This window comes from Verticillium dahliae, genomic scaffold (genome assembly GCF_000150675.1).
Source record: "Verticillium dahliae VdLs.17 supercont1.18 genomic scaffold, whole genome shotgun sequence".
NCBI classification, from domain to species: Eukaryota; Fungi; Ascomycota; class Sordariomycetes; order Glomerellales; family Plectosphaerellaceae; genus Verticillium; species Verticillium dahliae.
Genome location: NW_009276923.1, coordinates 495,457 through 519,880, shown reverse-complemented (window position 1 = coordinate 519,880; position 24,424 = coordinate 495,457). Strand labels below are relative to the sequence as shown.

The following is a 24,424-nucleotide window of genomic DNA, read 5'->3' as shown; positions in this document are numbered from 1 at the left end:
ACAACCTGGAAATCGACAATGGGTCACAGTGATCCAGGGGGTTAATTCCCAAGGCTGGTGCGTCCCGCCGTTTATCGTGGTCGCAGGCAAATATCACCTCTCGAGCTGGTACGAAGAAACATCCCTACCAAAGGATTGGGTTATCGCCACGACTGAAAACGGATGGACTACCAATAGAACAGGACTGGAATGGATTCGGCACTTCGATAAGTACACCAGGCCTCGCACAACAGGCACACATCGACTCCTCATTCTAGATGGACATGAAAGTCACCACTCGATCGAATTCGACGCCTACTGCAAGGAAAACAACATTATCGCGCTCTGTATGCCGCCTCATTCATCTCATTTACTCCAGCCTCTCGATATTGGCTGCTTTGGCCCGCTTAAGCAGGCGTACGGTCGGCAAATCGAGAAGAAGATGCGGGCGGGTATAAGCCATATCACCAAGGAAGACTTCTTCCCTGCGTTTCTTACAGCATCCCAAGAGGTAATGACGGAGAAGAACATCCAAGGGGCCTTTAGGGGAGCTGGACTCGTTCCTCATAACCCGGAAGCAGTCCTTTCGAAGCTGGATGTGAAGTTACATACCCCAACGCCTCCAGGGAGCAGTGGAGGGATACCCGAACCTTGGGTCTCGAGGACGCCCAACAATCCGATTGAGACGACTTCGCAGTCTGAGTACATCAAAAATCGGATTGCCCGTCATCAAGATAGCTCACCAACGTCTATTCTCGGCGCCGTTGACCACTTAGCAAAGGGAACGCGGAGTATCATGCATAAACTCACCCTCGTACAGTCCGAGGTCCAGCTCATACGAGGGGAGCTAGAGACCCTAAGCAAGCGTCGCAGAGCGAAGAAAAAGCGTCTCAGGCAAGGGGGAAGCATGTCTATAGCCGAAGCAGAGGACATTCAAGCCCAGAATGAGGTAGACGTCCAGATGAAGCAGGAAACGCAGCTGAGTAGGGGTCGTAAGCAGGGTATAGAATTGGCCCCTCGACGCTGTGGAACATGCGGCAAGGCAGGACATAACTCAAGGACCTGTCAGATCATTACACTGTACAGGCTGTCACTTGGGGGCCCGAACTCGTGTGAACATGACATCGCCATGCAAACATAATCAGGTTGATATTTGTGCGGTCGTGGTTGAGTGTTTCACTCGCTTGTGTGTTCCACTCGCTTGTGGAGTACGTTAGCAGAAACGTCCCAAACTGGCATTTATCACGTGTATCACAGCCCGACATTCCAATGATTAGACGAGTAGATGAAAATTGTCACCTCGAGTGCGCCGCTCCTATGCCTATGACAGTTGATGCCTTGCCAGATGCCTACTAAATCTTACACTGCTATACACGGTCGTACATTTTATACATCCCCCTACCTCAGAGACGCCCCGTCTTCTCGATGCGCTGTCTCGTCGCGTCGAAATCCCGGTACATTTTAACAAACTCGGCATTGGCCTTCCTCTTGACGATCCACTCCTCCTTGCTGGCCGTCGTCTCGCGCAGCACGGGCGGCGTCTCGGCCAGCGCCTCGGCGCCCGCGTCGACGACCAGGAGGCACGCCCGCAGCGCCTTCCAGACCTCGCCGACCGGCAGCACGGGCGGCGCCTCGTGCATCATCTCGGGCGCGCAATGCCGCAGCACCTCGATGCACCAGTCCCGGCGCTTGAGCATGGCGGCGCGCTCAAACATGTACCGGTAGAGGAGGGGCCCGCGCGGGGCGCCGTGGCGCGGCGGCGTGCGCCACGTCTGCCAGAAGCGGTCGAGGTTCTTCTGGCGGTGGTACGCCTCGAGCAGGCGGAGAAGGTGCATCTCGCTGGGGCAGGTCGTGACGGCGTGCGTGAGGAGGTACTCGACGTTGCTCTGGATCTGGCGGATGCGGTCACCCTGCGCGCCCGACTTGACGATCGACTCAATCATCGTGACGAGAACGTCGTGGTTCAGGATCGGCAGACCGCGTCCCGTCATGGTCTCGAGCAGCGACAAAGCAAGGGTGGCCTGCTCGACAGATATGTCTTCATCGACGGGGACGGACCGAAAGATGGAGCCCAGCAGCTTGAGTCCGTTTTCCGCCGTCACGGGAGCGCCTCCTTCCCGAATGTCGTCAATCTTCAGACGGGCATCCTTGAGTATGGCGTCGACGTCCGTTTCGAGACCTTGGGCAACAGAGGGCGTCGCAAGCTGCCTCGCAGAGGTGGAAAATCCCCTCTTCTGGGCGAACGCTGGCTTCGGCTGCACCCGGGGTTTTCGGCTTGGGAGGCTGTGCGCCAAACTTGGCATAAAAGGCCTTCTCCTCGGCGTCCACCTCGAGCGTATTTTTCGCCTCGTTGGCTCTCCTCAACTGGCCCATCCAGAGGTGTTCGAGGTTCAACTCTGTCCGGCGGGATTCCGTCATGACCTGGACGACAAGTGTCGTGCCGGTAGCAGGTCCACCGAATCCAGACATCTGGCCCAAGCTGTCGAAGCTGGCGGCCTCCTTGACGTCCGAGCCTTGGGTGCCCAGGTTGACACAAATCCAGCCAGTCGTAATGCCATCGTCGCCGCCCTGCACCACAGCGCTGGTGCCCATGAGTTTCGCCTTCTTTCGCAGTCTGCGCAGCTTGGTCTTCAGCTCGCCAGGGCCAATGAGGCCCGCGGCGCTGGCGTCAATCTTGTACTTGTTACGCAGCCACTTGACCAGTCGGCTGGATGAGACGTGAAGGTGGCGTTCGCCTCGCGCGGTACCAAAGAGCATAAGGAGGTTGGGGCCCAGGGCTGGCGGGGGGTCCATTTCACGAAGGTCAAGAAGTTCCAGGTCGTCGAGGCCCATCTCCTCGTAGGCAAATTTCATGATGTGCTCGAGGATTGAGGGCGCGCCATCGGGGACTGTGGGGAGGGTAGGGACATGCTGCGTGGGCGCATGGACGGGCGCATCGACCTGGAGATACCACGGCGTTTCGGAGCTTGCTTCGGTAGTCTTGTCGTCGCCAGCGCTGGTGTCGGCCTCGGCGATGGAGGCAGCTTCCAACGCATCGATCGCATCTTCCACGGCCTTTGGTTCCTCTATCGTGACGGAAGGCTTCTCCCGGAGCTCAGGGTCTGTATCTTTGGATTGAAGAGCGCCTCCCGTGCGGGCGGATGTGAAGGATCGGGTCGCTGGCACAGAGCTGCGGATGATTCGAGATGGAGCTGCCTGTGATCGAAGAGCTGGCCGAGACGCCGAGGCCACAGCCCTGAGAGCGGCTGTCCTGCATCGGAAGCAGCCTAATGCCGTCATTGCCGGTCGAGACGCCATTGTAGGGGTGGCAGGTCCTTGGATGGAGAGGTGGTAGATAGTTTCCGATGCTTCGACATGCACAGCCTGCCTAATCTGGCACGTCAAAAAATGGAAGGTTTCAGTACGGCGGACTCTTGCAGCCAAAAGAAAGCTTCAACACTGGCAAGGCTGGCAAGAACCCAAAGTCCTGGTTTGTCCCACTTTCCGCGTCTTCGCGTCCCGTCAGGCGTTGTGGCAAGCACGAGAGCACGTGACCGTGGTATGACAGAATCGCAATTGGCCAGTCACAGGAGCAGGTGGGTCGCAGGACCCCGGCAGCCAAGGGCAAAAATTTCGGGGAGCTCAGCGTCGACTCCTTATCGACGAGAGAGTGAGTCTTGGACGATTACCTCTTGTCTCTGCTCCCCATCGCCGTTCACCACCTGCGACACGTCCCAGCGCAATAGACGTCCACATTCCCTCCCATCCAGCATTAGATCTTTAATTATCTGCCTTTCTTATCCCATGTACTTGTTTGTTTCTTGACTCTTCGACATCCCGCCAGCTCACCGAGCTACCCCAGTCCTTCCGAATTCCTCCCTATCGCGTGCCCCAGCAAATTCGTCAAGATGCTCATGCGATCAGGCAGAAGACACCTTAGCCTCCATCACGCCGCCACATTACGGCCATCCCAACCTCTCATAAAATGCATCAGTGCAAGCACAAATTTGGCATGCTCCAGCAGGAGAAGCCTCGTCACGAAATCTGAGCTGCGGATCTTCAAGAGGAGGCGAAGCTTCGGCGCTGCCGCAGGATTTTCCCACGGACGCACTCTGGCCACCGCAATGGACGACGTCCCTCTCACGGAGCCATCGTCCTTTGGCGGCATGAAGGCCGCAGCGATGCCCGCCTATCCTTCGATGATCAACCGACCCAGATACCACGACCTCCGCGCCTTTGACCCCTCTTCGCCCCTGAGGGTTCAGGAGGCTACGGCCCCTATTCCCCGAGCCCGAACAAGTCTCACGGGCGTCCCTGGTGACGTGGATGAGATGGTCGCCATCTTCGACGCCTGCCTCCGAGTCGACAACCTGGAACGTGCTGGCCTCGTCCTCAAGCGTCTCGGTGCAGTGGAGGGCGTACCGAGCCAGGAGCTCATGATTCTTGGCAACCAGTTCCTGCGGGCCTCTCTCGAGCAGCTGCGCTCGCATCCTGACAGGAAACAAGCCGGAGATCTGCACAAGTGGTACGAGCTGTTCGTTCGTGGCAAGGGTCTGCCTCAGACCGCCGAGACCGTGGCATGCATGTTGAAGGCTTCTCTGCTCTCTGAACACCAGCCCGGCAGGCTCGACCGCCTGGTGCTGCGTTATATGAGCATGGCACCGGGCGAGGCTGGTCTGCGGGTCTTGTCCATGGCCGACATTCTGAATGATCAAGATCTTGCCACCATCACAGAAGTCTGCCCAACGTACAACCTCGCCCCCGAAGAGCCTTCTGCCGCAGTTGAGGAAGCCGAGGAAAAAGCCACCCAGCCCACTCGCCTCCCGCCCCAGCTTCTTGGCGAGCTTCCTGAAGTCCTGGCCACCCCTCAAAAGGGATTCGGTCTCAAGACTCTCAAGCAGACTCTAACCCTTTTCGACAAGATGCCTCAGGACTGCGATATTTCGACCCTCTCCTACGAGCAACAACGCGAGATTCAGGCCCGGCTGGAACGTGACTGTATCGACGCAGCCGTCGAGCGATGGCGCGAGGAGAACGAATCGCTGAAGAAGATGGGTCTCAACAGCTCCGTGTCCGCCGCTTCTTTGAACTCGCGTCTCTACGACTGGCAGCTCGCCCTGGAAGCTCGCCTCACCGACGAGATGCGCAAGGTTGAACTCGCCGAGGCCAAGCCCAGGAAGACCCCCGAAGACTACGATCGTTGCACATACGGCCCTTTCCTCCGACTCTCCACCCCCAGCCGCTTGGCTGCGGTAACAATTCTCGGCACCCTGAGCTCCACGGCCATCCTTGGTGTCGACAAGGGCATGCCCCTCTCGGCAGCTCTGAGCAGCCTCGCGAAGCTGGCTGAGGAGGATATTCGCGCGCAACTGACCGTCCAGAACAGCAAGACGAAGACAAACAAGTCGAAGCGGAGGCGGGTTGTGCAGGTCGCCAGCAAGTCGTCAAAGCTAGATGCTGTGCGCGCTGAGCTCGGCGCCGAGGGCGAAGTCAAGCCGCTCGCCAAGGACACTGAGCCAAGGGCAGACACTCCGTGGCCTGTTGCCGTCAAGGCCAAGGTTGCCGCTGCTCTTCTTTCCGCTCTAATCGATACGGCCAAGATCAAGGTCGTCAAGGAACACCCCGAGACCAAGACGCTCATCAGTCAATACCAGCCGGCCTTCTCGCACGCCACCCAGCTCCGCCGTGGTAAGAAGATCGGCATGGTCCTGCTCAACAAGGAGCTCGTCAACATTATGAAGCGCGAGCCGCAAGGCGATTTCCTCGCCAAGCACTTGCCCATGGTTGTCAAGCCCGAGCCATGGTCCAAATTCGACAAGGGTGGCTTCCTTGAGAGCACGAGTAACCTCGTCCGCGTCAAGCACGGTGACAAGGATCAGAGAATCTACACCGAGGCGGCCATTGCTCGAGGTGACATGGACCAGATCTTCAAGGGCCTCGACGTCTTGGGCCAAACGGCATGGCGCATCAACGCACCTATCCTCGAGGTCATGCTCGCAGCATGGAACAGTGGAACGGCCCTCGCAAACATTCCCGCCCTGAACCCTGATGTTCACGTCCCTACCGAACCTGCCGCGTCTGAGGACCCGACGGAGCGTCGCCTTTGGCTTCGCGCTGTCAAGGCTGCCGAAAATGAGCGAGGTGGTCTACATTCTGTTCGTTGCTTCATGAACTTCCAGCTTGAGATTGCTCGCGCGTTCCGCAACCAGACCTTCTACTTCCCCCACAACATCGATTTTCGAGGCCGCGCCTACCCCTTGCCAACATATCTCAACCACATGGGCGCCGATCACGTCCGCGGCCTCCTCCGCTTTGCCGATGGCAAGGAGCTTGGTGAAAAGGGCCTCAAGTGGCTAAAGGTTCACCTCGCCAATGTCTACGGTTTCGACAAGGCCAGTCTGCGGGACCGCGAGTCTTTCGCCATGGACAATCTGGTCAACATCTTCGACTCGGCCAGCAAGCCCATGGAGGGCAACCGGTGGTGGCTCAAGGCTGAGGACCCGTGGCAGTGCCTCGCCGCGTGCTTTGAGCTCAAGGCCGCGCTTGAATCGCCGGAGCCGACCAAGTTTGTGTCTCACCTTCCCGTACACCAGGATGGAACGTGCAACGGTCTTCAGCACTACGCCGCACTGGGCGGAGACACATGGGGTGCCAAGCAGGTCAACCTCGAGCCCGGCGACAAGCCTGCAGACGTCTACTCAGCCGTTGCCAACATTGTCAAGGACTACATCGCGAAGGATCTCGAGACGAACAACCCATTCGCCATTGCAGTCAACGGCAAGATCACGCGAAAGGTCGTCAAGCAGACTGTCATGACCAACGTGTACGGTGTCACGTTCCAGGGCGCCAAGAAGCAGGTCCTCAAGCAGCTTGATGCCATTTACCCCAATCTTCCCATAGAGAGTGGCATCAGCTCAATGATGCTTGCCTCGTACATTGCGACTCTCATCTTCAAGGCTCTGTCGTCCATGTTCAGGGGCGCCCACGATATTCAGTACTGGCTGGGTGAGATTGGTGGCCGCGTTTGCCGTGCCCTCTCCGCGGAGCAGCTAGAGCGGATCGCGGCTGACGGCATCATCGTCTCGCCATCGTCGGTCAACCGGTTCAAGATTACAGAGAAGAAGGAGTCGTCGACGGATGACCTTCTCGCGCAGTTCCGCGCCACGATTGTGTGGACGACGCCTCTCCGCATGCCCGTCGCTCAACCGTACCGCAAGTCAGGCACGCGCATCATCAAGACGTCTCTGCAGGACTTGTCGCTCACGGTGCCGGAACGTTCCGACCCCGTCAACCGCAAGAAGCAGCTGCAAGCGTTCCCGCCCAACTTTATCCACTCCCTCGACGCCACGCACATGCTGCTCTCGGCACTCGAGTGCTCGGAGCTGGGGCTGTCGTTCGCCGCCGTTCACGACTCGTTCTGGACCCACGCCGCCGACATTGACTCGATGAACCGCGTGCTTCGCGACTCGTTCATCCGCATTCACGAAGAAGACGTCATCGGGCGCCTCGCTGCCGAGTTTGAGGCTCGGTACAAGGGCTCCATCTACCTGGCCAAGGTCAACTACGGCACGGCGGTCGAGAAGGAGGTTGCGGCGTGGCGCAAGCAGAACAGGATGAACACCAAGGAGGAGCTTCTGCTGGAGTACAAGAGGCAGCAGCTGCTGCGTTCCGACGATGCGGCGCAGGTCGAAGAGGGCCGTCAGATGGTGACGCCGGCGAGCATTTTTGATTCGATGGCGTCATCCGAGGCGCTCGCGCAGCCGGAGGACATGGAGGAGCTCGGTCTCGGCGAGATTCCCGAGGGCGCCAACTCGATTGAAGCGATCCAGGCCGAGGCGCTCGCCGCGGCGCGCGCCGAGTATGCGGGCGAGGGCGGCGAGGAGGGCGAGGACGTCGAGGAGGCGTCGTCGGCGGCCACGGCCGACGAGGGCGCGACGACGGAGGACTGGGGCAAGGTGGTCAGCGCCATGGACAAGTCGCACTTCACCAGCGTCGTGTTCGCGTCGGAGGAGTCGAAGAAGCGCAAGCCGGTGCAGAGGACGATCCAGATCTGGTTGCCGTTGTCGTTCCCGGCGATCCCGAAGAAGGGCGATTTCGACGTGCGACGACTACGGGAGAGCGAGTATTTCTTCTCGTGAGGTGATGCGCGGGTGTAGGGTGCATATTGCATAGTGCATGGTGCATGGTGCGTGGTGCATGGTGCACGAGACGGCGTTTTTGGGATACGAGGGCGTTTTGGCAGGAAAACTACCAGCATCATAAGGTATTTCGGGGAGGCATTGTGCCTTGAAGAGTTGATTCACTTAGGGGGGCGGCTGTACCATTTTTGTATACTTGGACCGCATGGCGGCTGTATCATTAGCAAGACAAGCGAGTGTCTAGAATCAGACGTGTATATCACCATGCGAGGCAGTTCACAATGGCAATAGTATTAAAGTCGTGGTCATTACCAGAGGGTCGCCATCGTCTCGGCCGAATGATAGGACGGGCGACTGCATCCATCCCAAGAAACCCCTGAGGCGTGCCCCATCGGGGCTAGGGGGACACCAAATGGTTCTGGAAGCCTGCGAGTCATGCGCGGGTGTGCCATGTAAGAGTGAATATGGATTTCCCGCCTCGTGTTGGACGTGCTGTTCCCCGCATTCTCCAGATGGGCTAGTGGCCGTCATTTGCGTGTGTGAAGAGTTCATGGCGACAGGTCGCTCTGACTCTTGTGTTTGAGAGAGAGAGAGAGAGAGAGAGAGAGAGAGAGAGAGAGAGAGAAAGAGAGAGCGAGTCAATTGACGGAAGAGGATATACCTCATGATTCTCATGGAGGATGGACAAACGACCGCCAAGCCGTCAGAGTCATGCGCAGCCACTGAGAGCGAGGCCGTCCCGCCAAGGCACGTTGGGGGCTCCAGGGGAAAGACTGGTACCTTTCAGGGGTTGAGGGGGCCAGGCCCAGGGGACGTCGTGGTTGCTACCACTGCTTTAGGGGCCGACTCGGGTGAACTATATTCACCCCGGGTGAGCACGACAGCCCCGCACCAAGGACCAAGGCTGCTCAGGTCCCACCGTTGGTCATTGGCCGCTGCTCGTTGGCGATTGGTTCCCGATTGGTTCCCGCGGCCAGCCTCTCCGATAATCAATCGTCCCTCCCTCCACCTCCCACCTCCACCCACGGCGGGCACCACCCACGGCGGGCACCACCCACGGCGGGCACCTCCCTCCATTGGCCCAGGGCCCAGTTCTGGTTTGCTCGAGGAGACGTTGGCGAGCTTCGTCGTCCTCGTCCCGTCTCTTTGTTGCTGTGCCTCTCTCCGTCCTGCGTCCCATCCAAACGACATCCGAACGAACAGGGCCGACCAGCGAACAACAGCTACCCCAATCGCGGTCAAACGGGATACGACCCTTGCCGTCATCAAATTACACTCTCCCGTGAGAGCATACGACCAAGGTACCTACGAATGCCTCCCCAACGCCAGGCGACTCGGTAGCAACGACCGCCTGCGCCGAGAGGCCCTGCCAGCGCCGCCGTCTTCATTCGGCCGCTGCCGTCTCTCGAGAGCTTTCTCGTCAGACCAAAGAAAAAAAAAAAAAACTGATCCCCCGGTCTTGGGTGCGCCAGCTTCGTGCACATACACACCGACCAATATGACTCGCTCGCGCGTCCCCTCGCTCTACGGCGTCTTCCAGTTCTGCTGCCGCCTGTTGCTCATCGTCGTCGAGGTCTGCGCCCTCGCCTCGCTCATCACGCTCTCGCGCTATGGCGATTCTTTTCCCATTGGCTACGTAGCTGTGAGCTGCTCCCTCCCTTGGCTGCCTTGGCTGCCTTGCCTGCCTTGACTCCGGAACGAGAGAGGGAAGACAAATGCTGACGAGATCCCCCCCACCCAACAGGTCATCTTCGGCATCCTCTTCTCCATGGTCGAGCTCGTCACCCTCGCCAACGCAACCCACCAGATCCCCCGCCTGCGCACCGCCTTCCTCGCCCTCTTCGACCTCCTCCTCTGCGTCCTCGGCATGGTCTCCTTCTTCTACGTCATGATCCGCCGCGGCTGGCGGCCCCAGCAGGGCCGCGCCTACTCCCGCGACGACCCCTACCGCGACGACAAGGCCACCTGGGCCCCCTGGTACACCTGGCTGCAGCTCACCGCCGCCATCCTGCACTTTCTCTACATGCTCATGCACTGCGTCAGCGCCTGCCGCGAGGGCCGCCGCGACCCCGAGGCCCGCCGCCGCCGGAGGGGGCCCGTGGCCCGCTGGCCGGGCGCGTGACGCCAGGGGCGGCGTGGGCGTGCGCCGGGGGAGGGACAGGGGCATGGGGCTGCTGGCGGTGGTAGGTTGGCCGTGGAGATGTCTGGTGGTGTTGCCTCTACGGAGAGGCCATGACGATGCAGCATGCTTCGTGGCAGCGAATACTACCAGAAGAGACAGGCTCGAAAGAGTCTTCCTTGAGATGACAAACAGAAAGAGACGGACCGTGCCGGAAACGAACAGACTGAGAGAGAACGAACCAAACAAGCGCTTGGGAGGGTTTTACCACGTAACAGCCAATTCGGCACGCAGCGGGTGGTATATGACTGCTAGAAACCGGGGAACGTCGATGAAGCACATTCGGCGATATACGAGTACAAAGAGCATGCGACGGAACATTATTCAGCTCAAGCACCACACGGCGATCGGCGTTTTAGTGCCCCTGCGTCATGCGACGCTTTGGGGGTACTTTTCGATTTCTTCTATTTAGCATTGGGACATTTGGGATTGCCATAGAGAAAGCGGGCACGGTGCGTTTCTTTGGACTTGACCTCGCTCCGGCCTCAGGGCGCTAGCCCCAAGGTCTTGCTAATTGTAGAGCGGCAATGACGACAAGATTATGATTGACAGTCTGCGTGCGACTTTGGTGTTCATGTGCAAGAGAGGAAACTGGGAAAGTCACGGGCATGAATCGCAAGGCACAGGGTATACATTGATCTAGGTTCTCGCCGTTGCCAATCGCTCCAGATCTCCAGCCTGCCCAACAGGTCTGGACTCTTTTGCGCGAGCTACGACACAACGGCAGCGGTCCATAGAAGAGTGCCTGCATCAGCTGACATGGCCGGAGCAGGGCAGGCCGTGCGCTACCCTTACTTAGAAGCAACCGCCGATGCAGCTGTTCAACACACAGAGACCAACGCAGCAGCATCCGCCGCAGGACGATCCCAGGATGCAGCCGAGCTCAGGGCCCGCTCCGTTGCCGTTGGGGTTGGGCGAGGTGAGGCCTCCGTCGGTCGTCTGGGGAGGGGGAGGGTTCGTCGCCTGCGCCTTTTCCTTGAGAGCTTCGAGCTCAGCCGGGCTTAGGAGGCCCTGGACGATCGATATCAGCATGTTTCCTCACAAGAGAGAACGCAGATGACACGCAGGGAGAGGAGGGACTACGCACGAGGAAAGCCTTGACGTTGTCGTCGGCGTTGGCGACAAAGTTGTCGTCCGCGAGCTCGGTCGTGGGCGCAACACCCACGCCTTCGCTGGAGCTGCACCAGGGCTTGACGTACCCGGACAGCGCGGCAGGGAGGCAGTCGACGCATTCGCAGATCTAGAAGGAGAGAAACCGTCAGGCCAAGCCAAAAGACCGTGTGTGAAGAGAGAGGCGACAGGACCGGGGTCTCTGTGCCATGGGGAGGTCCACTCACGTCGGTCTTGCCAATGCCGCACTGGAGAAGGGCCGAGGGGTCCCTGTTCTTGATGGCCGTGTAGATGCAGGGCACTTCCTTGGCCACGGTGAAGATGCAGCCGAAGCAGCTGCCTAGCGGGGCCGCGGCGCCGAGGCCGCCTTCGCTTGAGCCGGTGCCGGGGCTGGCGCCGAGGCTGCCGTTGTTGGAGCCGGGGGTGCCGAGTCCGACGCCGCCGTGGCCAGGGCTTCCGTGGCCATGCTCGGAATGACCGTGGTACATGGGGTTGAGAAGGTACGGGCCCACTATGGTGGATGTCAGCGTCCGGAGCGTGTAGTTGGCGTTGTGCGACTTACTGTGTTTGGCCAGGCAGAGCTCAAGGCCAGCAGGGATGAAACCAGTAGCTGAGAAGGGTTCGAGTCAGCTCCGGAATGCAGGCAACATGTTGAGTCCTTGAGCGGGCACGGAACGACAGCCGGCCAATCCTCCCGGCGCTGCATTTTGCATGTCACTCACCATACTTGGCATCCCAGGGGACGACGTGGTCGCCAGTCTTCTTCTTGCAGTCCTTGGCGGGCTGGCTGCTGTGGACGGGGCCAGCGTTGACGGCGCCGAAGATGGTCGCAGCGACGGCGAGGTGCGTGAGGAACTTCATCTTGTTCAAGGGATGTTGTATTCAGAAATGACAGTGTGTTTGGGGGACTGGGGTGGAAGTAATGACTGTGAGTTGCCGGATGAAGCTTTCGGATCAAAGAACGACATGGGCAAGCTGCTCAGCACTGCTTCTTAAATATCCGGTTCTGTTGTTGACGGCCTGAGAAATGCGCCAGCTCGACGATGTGGTTCCCAGCGCGAACTTCGAAAACGAGTATTCTGAACATAACAGCACTGTTGGATAGGAATGCTATTTTCCTGGACGTTCACCGAGACGGACAACCTGTCAGTTCTCTCAAGTCTTGAGACTTGGAGGCCCTACGTTGAGGGGTTGTTGCTGAGACATCCTGATCGTACGCCCTCGAATCACGATTGACGGAGCTCGAACACCGCGAAAGCCACGAGGCGGCAACCTTAAGGAAGAAATGTTCTTGTCCTCAGTCTCAACGAACTAGCCAACTAGGATCTCTTCCCCGCGCTAGACCTACTGGAATGCTGGCATCCACCACGCGGCGGACCGATGCGGCGCTCTAAATCATGGAGTTAACGCTCCTTAATGTTTCTTATTCGCCAAACGGCCCTGCATGAGCATTTAATCCCAATCGAAGTGAGCAGAAAAGTCTTGGCCATATCTTAGAAAGCCGCGATGTGCTAGGTACGTTCCTGACAAGACCTCAGCCGCACTTGAGCTGCTTTCCACCTGTTTCGCGAATTACGCTCGAGTTGAACTGCTTCCCACCATTCTCGCGCCAAAGTATGCTACGTAGCTCGAGTTGTCATAAGAGAAAACAGTGATAGACCGGTCGAGGTCTGGCCCATACCTTGCGCTGCTGAGCATAGTATTGGGAAGATGACTTTTGACTCAGAGTCATAAAACTTCCCCTGCAAGCGAGCCCGTGAGGGTAGCCGAGCTTTTACCCCTGTCTGCCGTAGTCTGCACTGCTATACAAGAAGATGACCTTTTTGCTCATGCCAAGGCCAGGCACTCGTCTTTCTGCACCCGGGACCGATCTCGCGCGTACAATGTTATTCCTCGCGTACGCAACAGGGTCTATAGACCCCCCCGCTCTCAAGAAGCCATCACCCTGACGGCTGATCGAATACCGCTCTACAAACCCGGAGCAAGACCTTGCAGAGCATACTAAGAGTCATGTAGGCGTCGTGGGTTGATGACTTGGCAGTAGGGGCCCTAGGATCCTGTCGCGTAACCGGGTAATGACATATTATGTTTGAGTTCGTGGTACTGGGTATACGAGTGTGAACTATCAAAGGCAGAGCAGGAGCTTGACCATCCTCACGGACACTAGAACCCATGCGACGATTCACATTCATATGTCAATGACCCATTGGCCTCAGCATCATTACATCATCACAGTCGCTGGTGGTGTTGTTGTTGTTGCAGCTACACCTAACACTTTCCCTGGTTCAATGTTCGTGTCGGAATCCGCGACACGAATCTATCCGTGCACAGAAGCCTTTACTGGAAGATGGAAATATGGCCGAAAAAGGGCCTGGAATCTGCTTGCAGTCTTATTCTAACATTGGCCACTGTTCGTCTCCTGGCTCTGTGAGGGCCAATGAAGGACTGTCGACACGGAACGTGATCTCATCAATGCATAGTGCTGAGCATTTGCAAAATTTGAGGCAACCTAAGGGATAATGACAACCTTAGTGTATTGTGGTTTAGCCATCCAGAGAGGGAGACATGGTGTTTGCTGGTCTGGAGTACAATAATGCCACGGCACAAAACAACTGGGGAATCGAACCGGGACAAGCGACTAGACGAATAACGCCCCCGGAGCTCTCTCTCTCTCTCTCTCGTATACCTTATGCAGGAGAACTTTTTGCAATTGTTGACCGGATTCTTTGCATGTCCACCTGTATCAGTCTTTGAGCACGCGATAAGCGGCACCACAAACGAGAAGGCCAGCACGGGTAGTCGTCGGGAGCCCAGTGACGCCGTTAGGAGGTGTGCCCGCGGGAACATCAGATCCCTGAGTCGATGACAACACCAGCTGAGCAAATGGCGCCAGATATGCCAAGGCGCGGTCGCGTGGATTGATGACCAAGTGACGTTGGCACTGGCAGCTGGTTGACTCGACGGAGTCCCTCAATACCTACCTACGAAGAGTGCTAATTGAGGGAAGCAACGCACTGGACGAACAGCGCGGCGCCTTGGCGATTGATCCACTGAAATTTATAATGTGGTTGCGAGTCGAGGGGGAGGCAAGGTGGGAAGAGGTCCCCTGTCGCGACTCGCGAGTGTCTTTTCCGCAGAGTCCCAGTGTTACAGGCGAATACAGACAGAACACGCACGACTCGGCAGTTAGTCAAGGCCAGGCCTCTCTACCTGTCATGAACCAGGCGGGTGACATAAAAAGCCGCGTGGGAAAAGGATAGGTACCTGTATTTAGTTAGGGACCCCATATAGATAGATAGTTATCCTGCCCTTTATTTCTATGATGTGTCGCATCCTCTATCCCTTTGGTGCCCAAATTTGGCCTCAGTACTTCGTATGATCGACAGCCGAGTGGCAGAAGATACATGTCACCAATTGAATTAAAGGATATAGTGGGCGGTACAACTAGATGCCTGTGCGGTACCTATACTCTATAGGCACATTCGCGCTCTCAACTGTGTACAGAGCTTGTACCTACTGAGATCCACCTTAAAGCTCTTTAAGCAGGCGGTGATCAATGTATGTACTGAGGCCAAATTTGGGCACTAAAGGGATGACATTGAGTCAATTCAGTGATTGACGCGTTCTGGATGTACTTTGAGGTCTACATAGTACCTAGGGGCTCTATAGCTAGAATTAGTGGTGATGGAATTGGTGGTGGAATTGCCACGCGGCTGATTTTGTCAACCGCCTTGTGAACGAACAGAGATCAATCTGATCAATCTGACTCCGCGCAATGTGGCTCTGGCTTGCAGTTAGGTCTCTTAGTGTTCGAGATGCCCATCGGGGGTCATCACGAAGCCTAGATTCTCCTGTCTACTTGTAAATACCTAGGTACCCTGACCATCTAGCATCCACCTGCCTAGGGCCTACAGCAGGACCTGGAGAATGACGAAATCCGCCAGGCCAGCCAGCCACGCACCCGGCCCCATTGGTTCCACGACAAGTCTTTTTTCGCGCTGAGTGGCCCAGGCTTTCTGAATGAGGCTCTTGGCATGCACCAGGGTTACCCTGGTCGCATCCAACGTCCTTCCATTGCCACCATTCAAGTCGCGCGGGAGAAGCAAATGGTCGCAGGTCACAACAAAGATGAGGACAACGGAACCAAGATCCATCTTCTCATGGGGAGGGTCAATCCTTTTCTGGCCGTATCCAGGGGGCACAGACGGTCGAGTCGATGGTATGGAACTGTGAGTTTCGCCTCCAGCAAAATCTGCATTACCCCACAGCCACGGCACGGCGAACTGGCCCACCACTCCACGATGGCTCGGGGAGATGGACAGATTCCCAGCCGGGCAATAGCCCGGCAAGGCAGAGGCAGATACAGAGAGACAGACCGCTGCTGGTGGCCCGTAGGAACCAGAGAAGGGAAAGGAGGCAGGATATTGTGACCGGCGTCCCCGGTCGCGCGCCACCCCGCCAAGGCGCCGACGCTTGGCGTTTGCTGCCGTCGTCCGCGCCCGCGGCCAGGAAGCAAGCAGCCTGGCAAGAGCGCCCCAAGGCTCTGGACGTCATCCCGCAGTGTCGCTGCTCTCCGACCTACCAGCAGGAACGCAAGTAGGTAGGTACGCTTGACTTCTGCCTGCCTCGTCTTCTTTTCCAGCCATCCAGCCATCCAGCCATCCACACCACCCCACTCCGTTGGATGCTCCGTCACATCTCTCCCCCCAATCCTCCTGTTCCTAACCTGCCAACCTTGTATCGACCTCGTCTGTCGTCCACTCAGACATGCCGACCAGACTCTTGTTCCCTGGGCCACGGGAGACGGCGTGGTATCATCTTGCATCCAGTCTTGGGGAGAGCACGCCATACCCCCGGTCCGCTCTACACCCACCCACTCACCTTGACCTTCCCTTGTGTCTGGCCGGTACACCTCGAGTCCACTCCTGACGACAGCGACGCGGGTTTTGCATCCTCTAGCTTTAATCGGAGGGGCCGGCCTAACGACTGCGTGGTAGACGAAGGCGAGCTTGACAGACGCAGACCCTTCGTTGCCAAGAAACAAGCTCGCCTGTCTTAGACCCATCTGTTCCCTGCAGTCGGTCGTGGCCATTGCGAATAAAAGACGGCCAACCTTCCAGATCTATTCTTTACGATGGCGTGCTCCTGTTCTCCTGCCCTTCTTGCTTCTCCCCTTCCTTATCGACACCCTCATTGAACTGTCGACCGCCGTGGGCCCAACCACGCAGAAAGCTTACTCTGCAGGACCCTGTCTGAAAACCTTGTCACAACCCGATCACCTTTGCTACGCACACTCCCATGCAGACGACGCACACCTAGAAGATCCTCCTCAATCCCCTCCCTCGATATCGTCGGGACGTCTCAACTCCAACATGGGCGCTCTCGGTATCCTCAAGAAGGTCGGCGGCTGGTTCGCTCCTCCGCCCGACAAGGCCGACGACGGTCGCGATGTCTGGCCCTCGCGTGCTGCCTTCTTGCTGGCTTCCATGGGTGGATGCGCTGGCATGGGTAACCTGCTTCGTTACCCTTCGCAGGTCTACAACAACTACGGTCTCCAATGGTTCATCCCCTATCTGATGGCCGTTTTCCTCATCGCCATTCCCGTCCTCATTCTCGAGATTGCCATTGGCCAAGCTTTCCGCGGCGGCTCCGTCATCGCCTTCAACAACATCAACCAGCGCCTCAAAGGCACCGGCATGGGCTTGCTCTACATTGGCTTCGTTGTCGGCCCCTATTTCACCGTCAATTTGGCCTGGATCATGACCTACTTTCGTGCTTCTTTCCAGAGCCCCTTGCCGTGGGGCGGCCGTGGTCAGGAATTCTTTGATGACGAGGTCATCAGGAATCCGCCCCCAATCCCGGCAGACGAGAGTGCGTCGGGATTTGTGGAGTACCCTCATGTTGGCATGCTTGGCGAGACATCTGGGTGGATGGTCTTTACCTGGTTCCTCGTCTGGCTGTGTATTTTCAGGGGTGTTGGCCTGACGGGTCGTGTTGTTTACTTCACCATGGGCCTGCCCATCATCATGACCATTGTCCTGATCGGTCGCTCTCTGTCTCTAGACAATGCCGGCGAGGGTGTCAAGCTCTTCTGGGCCACCTGGAGAGGCTCTGAACTTGCCGACGGTACTGTTTGGCAGACAGCTTGCGGACAGGTATGTTCCCTGCTTCTCGGAGCGTCTGGGCTCTACTAAACAAGCGCAGGTCTTCTTCTCAACTGGTGTCGGTTTCGGGTACTTTACCTCATACGCTTCCTACAACCGCAAGCACTCGAACGCTGTTGTTGATGCCATTGCCATTGTGTGCAGCAATGTGGCTTTCGAAAACATCGCCGCCTTTGCCATCTATGGCGTTATTGGTTTCGCCAGGCTCTGGCCAGAGGAAGGTGTTCGAATTGGTGGCTTCGACATTGGATTCCGTACGCTGCCACTCGCCATCGTCCAAATGCCCGGCGCAAACTTTTGGGCTGTCGCTTTATTCTTTACGCTCATGACCCTCGGCTTTTCTTCCGCCTTTGCCATGTTGGACGCCGTCGTAACCATGGTCATGGACTCTGGCATTAAGCTCTCGCGCCCCATCGTTGTCAGCGCACTAACGCTGCTGTCACTTCTGTTTTCTCTGCCATACTGCACAGAGTTCGGATACTACCTCCTTAGTGGCGTCGACCGCTGGGTCAATGATGTCGCGCTGGTCTTCGTTGTGTGGTCGGAGTGCGTGACCTCGACTACAATTTACCGCTGGAAGGATGTCGCTGGACAGATCGGCGTCCCTGCTTACGCCGCCTACCAAGTCGCCTATTTTGGCGGCCAGATTCTTGGTGTTACTGTGGCCCAGGCTGTCAGTGCCGAGGCTGGTGCTGGCGTTGGCTTCGGTATCTACATTGTCGCAACCGTTGTTGCCCTGTTCATTGCCAAGACACCCGATGTCCGTCCGGACAACATGTTCAAGGCCAACGTCTTCCTGACGAGGTTTTGGTACATGGCATTCTACTCGGTAAGTCGCCTGTATTCATTTCCGCACTTCTTTTTCGCTGACCAATCCAGGCCAACCAACTTCGTCGCGATTTGAACACTATTGTCGGCTCTGGCAAGAATTGGAACATCCCGGCCTTCTGGGGACCCCTGGTCAAGTATGTCGCCGCCCCAATTCTGGCCATTGTGTACAGTTTCTCGTATCCAGCCTTCTACGCCGAGGGGCGCAAAGACCCTTTGCACATCTTCGGCTTTGCTGTTGCCCACATTGTTCTCATCATCATTGCCGCGGGCTTCATCGCCCCCCGCTGGTTCAACGTCTTTATCCCCGCCCACCGCCAAAACGAGGGAAAGATTCCCTACGCTCCGTGTGTTACAAACGGTGCCCTCGAGGTCGAGGTCACGGAGAACATGGAGGCAGGTCAGCGTCAGACTTCTGACGACGAAGTCATCCGGGAGAAAGATTCTCTGCCGAAAGATAGCCCACAGGGACACCAACATGCGCCGCTCGTGGATGGGCCTGTGGACGACAACAAGGCACCTCTTCGTGAGGAGCCGTTGATCCGCTAGATAGTGGGACGGCTATTTCTTGATTTTCTGCTCACTTTGGATACCCACACTTAACATGCTAGGGCGTCGCATGAGGCACATTCGGCATATGGCATTTGGCATGTCAGGGAAGGAACCTAGGCTTATGGTGACATGGGGAAACACCGGGGTCGTCGAGATTTCACTGCGTTGATTTGATCATTTTTGTTTCTTCTGTGGTGCTGTGCTGGATATGGCTGTTCTCCCGCCGCTGGGACTTCGTATCATACCCTCACCACTCCTTGCCGCTCCTTGCCTTCTGGTCCGTCCTTGAAGGGCACAGGAGACGCATGCACCGGCTCGTATCTATCATTCATTGCGGCTTCGGCCTTGGGACACAATGTCCACCGCCTACTTTGACCACTGTCTTACCCGCTCCGCCCTCCACCCACTTCTTCTCACGTCCGAGATCTAGCCAGCCCTTGGTACCCGTCGGCGTCTCCCACTCAACAGTGGCCACCCCGTTGCTGACCTCCCATTTAGCGCTAAACTTGCCCAGATTCGTCGTGAAGCCGGCCTGCGCCGAGGGCAGCTGGTTGAAGACAGGCTTCAGCGTCCACGTTGCGCCTGCCAGCCCCGTCACCTTGAGACCGACGAGGGACTCCGTCAGAGCATGAGTCGGCCCGGCGCTCCATCCGTGTGCGTGACTCACATAGCTGGGATCGTTGGTGTAACCGCGCGTCGACCGGTAGCCGAAGGACCCATCCACCAGGTACCCCTCGATGACTGTGGACTCGGTACCGTTGGGGTGGTTGATGTACCATCCCCACGAATCGTGGATCAGCTGCAGGGCACGATCAGCGCGACCCACGGCAAAGTGCGCCTCGAGCTCGATGGAGCTGATGAAGGGTGAGATGTTCCCCGGAAGCTCAGGGGAAGCAGGGCCGATGGGTGTCCAGTTCTGCGTCAGCGCAGTCGACACAGCGGCGGCTTCGTCCGAGGCCGGGTCCAGCACGCCAAAGGCCAGGGCGTAGCTGTTGGCGTCCTGAGGATACAGTGTGCGGTTCTTCCAGCCGTCGATGAAGGCGCCCTTCTTGTCGTCCCAGAGGTGGGTCATGATGGCAGACTTGAGCTCGACGGCTTGCGCGAGCCAAGTCTCGGTGAGGTTGATCGTATTTGACGAATCCTCTGGTGCCAGCTCGGCGAGCCAGGCGCCCGTCTGCAGGGTGCGGTAGAGGAGCATGTTGGGCGCGCTGCCGTTCATCGAGTTGATGTATCGCGCCCAGTCGCCAGTCGCTGAGGCGTTGAGCAGGCCCGACGGCGCCGGCAGGACCTTGCCGTAGATGTAGTCCATGGCTTTGCGGTAGGTGGCCCAGTGGGCGTTGAGCCAGTCGAGATCGCCCGAATAGAGGACATAGTTGTACGCGCCGATCATGGTCCACATGTGATACGTGTCGCTCGTGGCGTCGAGGTACGGCGGACCGGCGCGCGGGAAGATGCCGCTCGGCTCCTGGAACTCAAACATGGTCTCGATGGCGTTGCGGGCGCTCTCGAGATCGCCCGTGCTGACAAAGGCCGCGGGCACCGCGACGCCCATGTCGCCGGGCCAGATCCAGCGGTCGCGCTTGGCGCCGTCGAGGAGCAGAGACTCGCCGACACCGAGCCAGGCATCGTTCTTCCAGCCGCCGTTCCATATATCCTCCGTTACGACGCGGCCCGTCTCGGGCGGCGCGGCGTTGGTCTGCAGCGTATAGGCGCCGGCGTACCATATGCGGTTGAGCTCCTCGTCGGGCGAGTGGAAGTAGCCCTGGTAGGCGCGCAGGTTCGACCACGTAGGCTGGAAGACAATCTCCAGCGAGACATCATCGAGCGTCACGCTCGCTGCCGTGTCGTTGGTCAGGAGGTAGACCGTCAGGTAGCGGAAGCCGCCGCGCAGCTGCGCAAACGGAACCGTATAGTTGCCGCTGCTTCCGGCGGCTTGGCGCACTGGCGCGTAGAGAGCGCCGTCCTCGCTGATGAGGGCCTGGCCGGGCCCGCGGTAATTGCCGTTGGACGAGTCGGAGTACTCGCCGATCCAGTTCTTGGCCTCGGTCCAGGCGAGACCGAGCGTCGCCGGCGCGCCCGTGTTGGCCGTGTACGAGACGGACGTGAGACCGCCGACGAGGACGCCAAAGTCGAAGACGAGGGCCGAGCCGTTGCCCTTCAGTGTGCGGGTCGCGTCATCCCCGGGAAACGAAGAGAGGACGGACGCGTCGGCCAGCGAGAGGATGGAGGCAGGGCGTGCGGTGCGCGAGGCAGGCGCGTAGATGTTCTTCTCCCAGATGCCGGGGAACGAGGGCTCGGTCGGGTGCGAACACGTCGAGTTGCGCCAGCAGCCGGGGCCCGCGGCGACGACCGTGGCGAAGCTGGCGAGGATCGAAAGGCAGCGCATCATGTTTCACGGTATGCTGCAAACAACGCTGACGGGTGTCGCAGGACGAGAGCAACCCGGCGACAATACAGGCTTCTTAAACCTTTGCCATTCCACAAGTGGACAGCCTAGCCGGGGGGGCTGTCGTCTCTCAATGTGCCGAAAGGCCCCAGGTCCGGGGCCCCGGATTTGGGATCTGGGGGGAGAATCGCACCTCTCCACAACCGACTTGGCCGAGTCATGAGTTGATCAGCATGGTCATGGTGCTGGACCTTGTTTAGCCTGCGCTTAAGCTTGTCAATACAAAAACACAAAATGGCGATCCCGCCTCGGCCATCGGGTCAAAGAGAGGGCGCGACGCAGCCCCAATACATGGAAGGATCGGCGGGGAGGGCGCTGGTCCAGGGGGGTTGGAGGCGGGGCGCGGGGTTGGCAAACGACGCGGTGCCGGAGAAATACCCCCCTTTATGCGTTCTTAGTTCACTCTCCGCATGGTTATCGTGTCATCGGCGCAGGTTGGAGGTGACGTTGCCAGTGGAAGCCATTCATGTTTACAAGGATCCTGGTTCTCTCCAATCCAGGTGTCAGTCTATTCCGAGGTATCTTTCCGTAAGGCCATGCCACATTGTACATGCATCAGTACGCCGACGATGCTCATTTCTTCCTCTTCAAGAGGCAGTGTCGTCCCCACTTCCTCTGGTACTTTTCCGGTACCAGCGACACCTCGGGCACCCAGATAGCTCTCGCTAATGGGTGGGTGTTGGCGGCATCCAGGAATGGCACACACTTGACGACCTCCCAGTTCTCCTCGTCGGCAACGTAGTCCGGCTCATTGGGCGGCAGCGGCTCTGTCCTCGCAGGAAACTGCGTGTCGACCATGAAGGAACACATGCGAGGCTCAACGTACTTGCTGAGGTCCTCCTGGTTGCGGTCGTTCAGGCCGCTCGTAGGCAACCATGTGCCGCTCCAAAAGCCGAATCCGATCCTTGCCTCCGAGAACTCCCCCGGTAGAAGGCCACGGAACTCGGACCGCACGAACTTGGGCCGCATGTCGCGCGGCAGGAAGTACGAGGACGGGAAGCGGTACCACTCCTTGCCGAAACAAACCGAATCGCCCGAGCCGCCGATGCCGTTGGCGAGTGGTGTGTAGATACGCATGGGCGCCGAGTAGGCCGAGTAGATGCCGTATATGCGCGCGAGACCGATGTCGATGGACAGGATCATGGTGAGTGCCACGGCCACAAGCTTGAGCTTGGCCGGAATCTTGCCGATCAGCGTCTTCGGATCACTTTGGCCCAAGGCGGCGAGAAGAATGTGAAGCGACATGGCAGCGTTGATGGCGAGGAAGGGGTACGCCGGGTACATGAAGCGCTCCTCTTTGTGCGGCTGGGACGTGAAGATGCCGAGCCACAGGTAAAAGGGTGAGATAAAGATGAGCGCCCGCAGACCTGTCTGGAAACCCTGGCTCGACGGCGACAATATCTTCTGGAGGAGGAACAACGGCAGGCAGAGCAGAGCCAAGACGAACCAGATGTTGTGGTTCAGGGTCAGGTTGCGGAAGTAGAAGGTCCAGGGCTCGGTGCCGTAAAGGTCGGGTCCGCCGGTTTCGCCCAGGACGTTGTACTTGATGATGTTCCAGGGGATGATTTCCAGCTTTCGGTAGAAAAAGGTGTTGATGGCGGTATCAAAGGCCTGCATTTGTCAGTCGGGGGTACACATTACAATGCGTCTAGTCGTCGGGCAAGACGTACCGCTAGGATGAGGGCCCCTGTGACACCGCGCGTCACACGCCAGATGGCTTCGATGAACCGTTCCTTGTCGCTAAACAGAGCCATGAGGCCCTCCTCGACCAGGAACGGAATGCAGAGTGCGCCGGCGAACGGCCAGCCCACCACGGCACCGGCGGCAAACCAGGCGATCCCCTGGGACGTTTTGAGGCCACCGCGCCAGTTCATGAAGGCCGTGGCACCGAGCATGCTGGCGTACATGGCGAAGCTCGAGGGCAGGAAGGCGGTGCTGGCGTGGAAGTTTCCGGCGCTGAAGACGGTGGCAAAGAGAAAGATGATGCCGATCCGTGCATTGAGCGTGGTGCTCACGACGCGGAAGAGGAGGACCTGGCACAGGGCGCAGGCGATGGCGAGGACATAGCGGATGAAGTAGAACTCGCCCACCTTGCTCGTCTGAGGCAGCAGGCGGCGCAGGTTCCCAACGACGGCGTGGATGACGACGTAGAGCCAGCTGCGAATGGCATAGTCGGGCGAGTACTCCCAGGTCTGGAGGCCATAACCATGGGAAATGTAGTGGGTGGGCTCGTAATAGTTGAACGTTTCGTCGCAGTCCTGGATCGGGGCGAACACGGCAGAGATGAGGTTGGCCGTCAGGAAGCAGTAGAAGGCGGTGATGGGCTGGATGCCATACGCGCTGGGGACCCTGAAGGCGATGGCGATGGTCAGCAGGAGGAGGCTCAGGTCTGCCAACGTGGGGTGGTGGGGGAGGATGGCTTTGGGTTGACACCTAAGACCCTGACGCACTTCTTTTTGGCATGGCTCGCCTCTGGGTGAACGTATTCGTTCCGGGTGGCAGCTTTGGGTGGCATGCTCGCTAATTGAGGCTTTGTTGTCGGCACGCGCTTCGACGGGCAAGACGGCGGGCGGTGATTGTTGCTGGAGGTGCCGGAGACTACTTGTTCTGCGGTCTCAACATTTCTCAATTCGTGGAGGAGCTATCACAGGCCACACCTGCCTACCGAGTACCCCATCGGCTCCAATTGACACTCACTCATGGCGCACTGTGTATACGGGGGAAGTGGGAGCATTGTACAGTGTGGCCGAAAGCTCACGAGCGACCCCACCTCATTGGCCAAAGCTCTCTAGTACCTGAGACGGCGTAAGAACAAGCGGCGTCGAGGTGATGGACCATGACGAAATGACGGCATGGAGAGCTGTCTGCTTGATTCCGAGCCACCTTTGCCGCGTTCAGGTTATGAGGAGAGAAGACTGGAACTTGAGGAACAGTGACGTCCTCTGCGGCCGTTGTCTCACAGCAATTTCCCTATGGAGCGACCTAGAAGCATTGGGAGAATTCATGCTGGGCCTGGGATGATCTTGTGCACACAGCGAAGCCACAAAAA

The 24,424-nt window shown here is 58.2% G+C and overlaps 8 protein-coding genes across 8 annotated transcripts; 4 read left to right on the top strand and 4 right to left on the bottom strand.

Moving 5' to 3' along the window:
- Positions 1-1,382: 1,382 nt before the first annotated feature.
- VDAG_07961 (uncharacterized protein) lies at positions 1,383-3,276 on the bottom strand (the record flags this gene model as incomplete). Its single annotated transcript, XM_009652727.1, has 2 exons — positions 1,383-2,111; positions 2,224-3,276. 2 exons carry the CDS (start codon positions 3,274-3,276, stop codon positions 1,383-1,385), a joined length of 1,782 nt encoding a protein of 593 aa, XP_009651022.1.
- Positions 3,277-3,866: 590 nt separating this feature from the next.
- On the top strand, positions 3,867-8,096 carry VDAG_07960 (DNA-directed RNA polymerase; the record flags this gene model as incomplete). Its single annotated transcript, XM_009652726.1, has 1 exon — positions 3,867-8,096. One exon carries the CDS (start codon positions 3,867-3,869, stop codon positions 8,094-8,096), a length of 4,230 nt encoding a protein of 1,409 aa, XP_009651021.1.
- A 1,498-nt stretch (positions 8,097-9,594) lies between these two features.
- VDAG_07959 (uncharacterized protein) lies at positions 9,595-10,218 on the top strand (the record flags this gene model as incomplete). The annotated part of the gene is made up of 2 exons (XM_009652725.1): positions 9,595-9,738; positions 9,841-10,218. The coding sequence occupies 2 exons, from the start codon at positions 9,595-9,597 to the stop codon at positions 10,216-10,218; spliced, it is 522 nt and encodes a 173-aa protein (XP_009651020.1).
- Positions 10,219-11,070: 852 nt separating this feature from the next.
- Positions 11,071-12,246, bottom strand: VDAG_07958 (uncharacterized protein; the record flags this gene model as incomplete). Its single annotated transcript, XM_009652724.1, has 5 exons — positions 11,071-11,286; positions 11,363-11,515; positions 11,613-11,896; positions 11,948-11,995; positions 12,108-12,246. The coding sequence occupies 5 exons, from the start codon at positions 12,244-12,246 to the stop codon at positions 11,071-11,073; spliced, it is 840 nt and encodes a 279-aa protein (XP_009651019.1).
- A 2,461-nt stretch (positions 12,247-14,707) lies between these two features.
- VDAG_07957 (uncharacterized protein) lies at positions 14,708-15,985 on the top strand (the record flags this gene model as incomplete). The annotated part of the gene is made up of 4 exons (XM_009652723.1): positions 14,708-14,758; positions 14,890-14,943; positions 15,291-15,554; positions 15,632-15,985. The coding sequence occupies 4 exons, from the start codon at positions 14,708-14,710 to the stop codon at positions 15,983-15,985; spliced, it is 723 nt and encodes a 240-aa protein (XP_009651018.1).
- A 772-nt stretch (positions 15,986-16,757) lies between these two features.
- Positions 16,758-19,105, top strand: VDAG_07956 (uncharacterized protein; the record flags this gene model as incomplete). The annotated part of the gene is made up of 3 exons (XM_009652722.1): positions 16,758-17,540; positions 17,590-18,378; positions 18,429-19,105. 3 exons carry the CDS (start codon positions 16,758-16,760, stop codon positions 18,924-18,926), a joined length of 2,070 nt encoding a protein of 689 aa, XP_009651017.1. The 3' UTR covers positions 18,927-19,105.
- A 152-nt stretch (positions 19,106-19,257) lies between these two features.
- On the bottom strand, positions 19,258-21,318 carry VDAG_07955 (alpha-L-rhamnosidase; the record flags this gene model as incomplete). The annotated part of the gene is made up of 1 exon (XM_009652721.1): positions 19,258-21,318. The coding sequence occupies one exon, from the start codon at positions 21,316-21,318 to the stop codon at positions 19,258-19,260; it is 2,061 nt and encodes a 686-aa protein (XP_009651016.1).
- Positions 21,319-21,948: 630 nt separating this feature from the next.
- Positions 21,949-24,109, bottom strand: VDAG_07954 (uncharacterized protein; the record flags this gene model as incomplete). Its single annotated transcript, XM_009652720.1, has 3 exons — positions 21,949-22,986; positions 23,046-23,794; positions 24,073-24,109. The coding sequence occupies 3 exons, from the start codon at positions 24,107-24,109 to the stop codon at positions 21,949-21,951; spliced, it is 1,824 nt and encodes a 607-aa protein (XP_009651015.1).
- Between the last annotated feature and the right edge of the window lie 315 nt (positions 24,110-24,424).